General features: G+C 52.3%; 1 protein-coding gene across 1 annotated transcript; it reads left to right on the forward strand.

Annotated features, from left to right (window-relative positions):
• Positions 1-422: 422 nt before the first annotated feature.
• DLX2 (distal-less homeobox 2) lies at positions 423-3,172 on the forward strand. Its single transcript, XM_032233247.1, has 3 exons — positions 423-852; positions 1,141-1,325; positions 2,777-3,172. The coding sequence occupies exons 1-3, from the start codon at positions 480-482 to the stop codon at positions 3,170-3,172; spliced, it is 954 nt and encodes a 317-aa protein (XP_032089138.1). The 5' UTR covers positions 423-479.
• Positions 3,173-3,576: the final 404 nt, after the last annotated feature.

Below are 3,576 nucleotides of genomic sequence, written 5' to 3' on the forward strand. Positions count from 1 at the left end.
GCTCACGTGACCGGTGTTAAATGCCCACCTGGCAGCATCCACGAGCCGCAGACAATCGTAAAGGGCGCTGCTAGGAAGCCCGGGCTGAGAGCATCGCTGCCACTTGCTTCCCCCAGGGAGGGTGGACGGTCGCCTCTCTGCCCTTTAAAAGAAGCGCAAAGTTGGAAGGGAGCCGGACGGCGATGGCAATTTTCCGCCCTCTTTCTCCCGCGACTCTTGCGGTGCCGGAGGCGGCCAGCCCTAGGGATCTGCAGTGATCTCTCCTCTCTCTTTTTCCCTCCTCCTTCCTCTTGGATCTCTCAGCGAGGGGGGAAGAGAGCAAGACTTTGCGCCTCGGCCTGTTGCAAAAAGGAAACTCCGAGTTAGTTTCCCTCCCTGCTGCTCGCGGTCCTGTACTCAAGGAGCGAGTAAGGGAGGGTGGGAGCGAGTGAGCGACGGACGGAGGGAGGGAGGGAGAGGGGCGGGGATAGAGGACCAGGATGACTGGAGTCTTTGACAGCCTTGTTTCAGATATGCATTCAAACCAGATTACCTCCAGCAGTTACCAGCAGCAGCAGCACCACAGCTTGCATAAACCCCAGGAATCTCCCACTCTGCCTGTGTCGACCGCCACGGACAGCAGCTACTATACCAACCAGCAACAGCACAGCGGTGGAGCTGGAGGAGGCACAGGCAGCAACGGAAGCAGTGGGTCACCCTACACCCAGATGGGCTCTTACCAGTACCACCCGAATGGCATCGGCGCCGTGTCCTACTCCACCAAAGCCGGGAGTTACGATCTGGGATACCCCACCTCTTACAGCTCCTATGCAACCTATGGGACAAGGACGCCCCCAATCAACAATGAACCTGGTAAGACTCTTGGGCACAAGAGGACCTGGGGGAAAGTTCTTAACCAAATGTGGCCATTCTCCCCGTTTTTTCCTTCTGGTTGGTTAAACCTGGATTATTTAATTTGGAAGGGGGAGGGAGGAGTGCACTCAAATAGTTCCTGGGTGGCATTGTGGCACTGGGATCTTTTGACCCATCCTTGCAGAGCAAGGCTTTGTAGCGCCACAGCTCTTCCCCCCCCCCAAAAAAAAAATTGGGGCATATATTGCTGGAACCAGATTATTCACCCATTTTCCTTTCTTGCCACAGAAAAAGAAGAGGTCGAGCCGGAGATCCGAATAGTGAATGGGAAGCCAAAGAAAGTGCGAAAGCCGAGAACCATCTATTCCAGTTTTCAGTTGGCAGCCTTACAGAGACGCTTCCAGAAGACCCAATATCTGGCACTGCCCGAGAGAGCTGAGTTGGCAGCTTCGCTAGGCCTCACCCAAACTCAGGTAAGGAGACTCATCAGAAGGGTGTCCGGGAGCGATTTCCTTAACCAGATCGATGAAATACCTATGCTGCTGCATGCCACGTTTGATGCAATTTTTGATCTTGGCTAGTTGTATTGTGAGTACAGCTTGCTCAAATCCTAATGCTTCTTCGGTCAATTTATGGTCCAATGTATTGTCCAATCCAGCCAAGGAGCCAATTCAACAAACAGATTAGGCGTGTTGGTTGAAGACAATGCTAAGAGCACCAGGTGGGATCTTCCATCTCCCCCTTTGTGCAGACGGGTTGAGGATCACAGCCCTGCCACATTATTCAGCTGAGCAGAAGCTGCTCCTTAGAAGCCGTGACTTGCCTCCGGGCAGAGATGCTTGTTTTGTGCCAATGGTATTTTCTCATCCTTTTGTGAAAATGGGACAAGCCTCAGCCTTAGATCCCTTCCACAAACGTATGGAAGGTCTTCTTTGTCTCTTCTCCGGTATAAGGGTCCCGATTCAGCTGCTATGTGTTGGATCCTGTAGAGGTCATTGCCTGGAAATAATGAGGCTTGACCAGATCCTGTTTTCCTAAGATCTCAGTGCTTCAGTGGATTTAGTGAGTCTTTGCTGGAGTCTGTACTATAGTATTCGAAATGGGGGGAAAGTGGCAGAATTCAAACATCAGGGAAACCTAATAGCAGGGATCTTTCATCAACTCTTATTTGAAATTAAACTCGACCATCGCATTTTTTCCAGATAGCCGGGTCTTCCCCCTTTCCTGCTCTATCCATTCGTAGTTGGATCCAGTCCCATGACATTTTCAATTAAATCCCATGATTAGGAAGGTCAGATGGGAATAAAGAATCCAGAAAGAAAGGTACACCATGGAGAGACACAATCTCAATTGATACCCATGGAAGATGCTGTAGAGCCCGGCATTCTTCAAACTGCCTTATCCTTATAGCAGATTCTCTACATTGGCGGCCCCTAGGTATTTCTGGGGAATGTCCCAGCAGCACTGCCCCTTCACTGTGCAAAGAATTTCGCCAAGCCTACTTTTTGGCTAAAGACCTCACAAAACAATAGGCAAGCTCCTTGCCCTCTTGTAACCTCTTTCGCCCTGCCCCCACCTGAGCTGTGAGTTTCCCAAAAGTCTGTTTTGGGGACCAGGCTTCTCCTCTTAGTCACAGATCTTGGGGATTACAAAACTTCCATCCTGGCATAGACAAACAACCAATCTAATAGGCCTTGAATAGCCGCTACCAAACATCAACAGGGGGACCATGGTATCCTCAGAGCAGGGCAGGCAGGATGTGAGAATTTGTAGAAGGCAGAAGACTGAATAAGTTGGAGGGGAGAAAAAGGGCAATTGTTGTGGGGCATTTCTATTTTATTTGTATTTTAGATGGGAAAGGGCTGGGCTGTTGCTACCTCCCTGCTCATCCTTGCCTTTTCCTCTCTCTTTTCTCTTTGGCCAGGTGAAGATCTGGTTCCAGAACCGCAGATCCAAGTTCAAGAAGATGTGGAAAAGCGGCGAAATCCCGGGGGATCAGCAACGGGTCAGCAGCTCTTCTCCTCCTTGCCCCTCACCTCCTGCTTCAGCCACCCTCACTTGGGATTTTGCTCCCCACCCACAGCGAATGAGTAGTGGTGGCGGCGGCAGCAGTAGTGCCGGTTCAAGCCCCGGCACTCCCAGCGGAGCCACTGCTTTCCTGGGTAACTACTCGTGGTATCACCAGGCGTCCAGCGCCGCAGCTTCCCACCTGCCAGGAGCCTCCCCGATCCTGCAGCAAGGGCAGTCTCACCAGCATCACCCCCATCTTCATCACGCCCATCACCATGGCGCGACTGTCAGCGCAGGGACTATTTTCTAACTCCAGCCTGGGCACCCAATCTACTCTCCAAGGGACCATTCAGGGTGGAGAAGGAAGGCTCCCTCCTCTTTCTGGTGGGCAGGGGTGTACCTCCTTCCCTGCTTCCCCCCCCCCCCCCCGGTTCTTTGGGGAACGGTCCACAATTCCTTCCCCACCTGAAAACATCTCAGCCGCGGCACCCCGGCCCCGACTTGGTGGTGCCAAACGGGACAAGCGCCTTGAGACTTCAGCCAATAATCCCTGGTTTCGGACTCGATCATAATCTAATCTCCCTCCCCCTCCCCCCCCCCAAAAAACCTCAGAATGTGGCTCACCCAATTGGTGACTCTGAAGTCCCTGACAACATTCTTATCAACAAGCGTGAAAATCCGGGAAAAGCTGTGGTCACACCCTTGGTCCCAAAA

Source organism: Thamnophis elegans, chromosome 1 (genome assembly GCF_009769535.1).
Source record: "Thamnophis elegans isolate rThaEle1 chromosome 1, rThaEle1.pri, whole genome shotgun sequence".
NCBI classification, from domain to species: domain Eukaryota; kingdom Metazoa; phylum Chordata; class Lepidosauria; order Squamata; family Colubridae; genus Thamnophis; species Thamnophis elegans.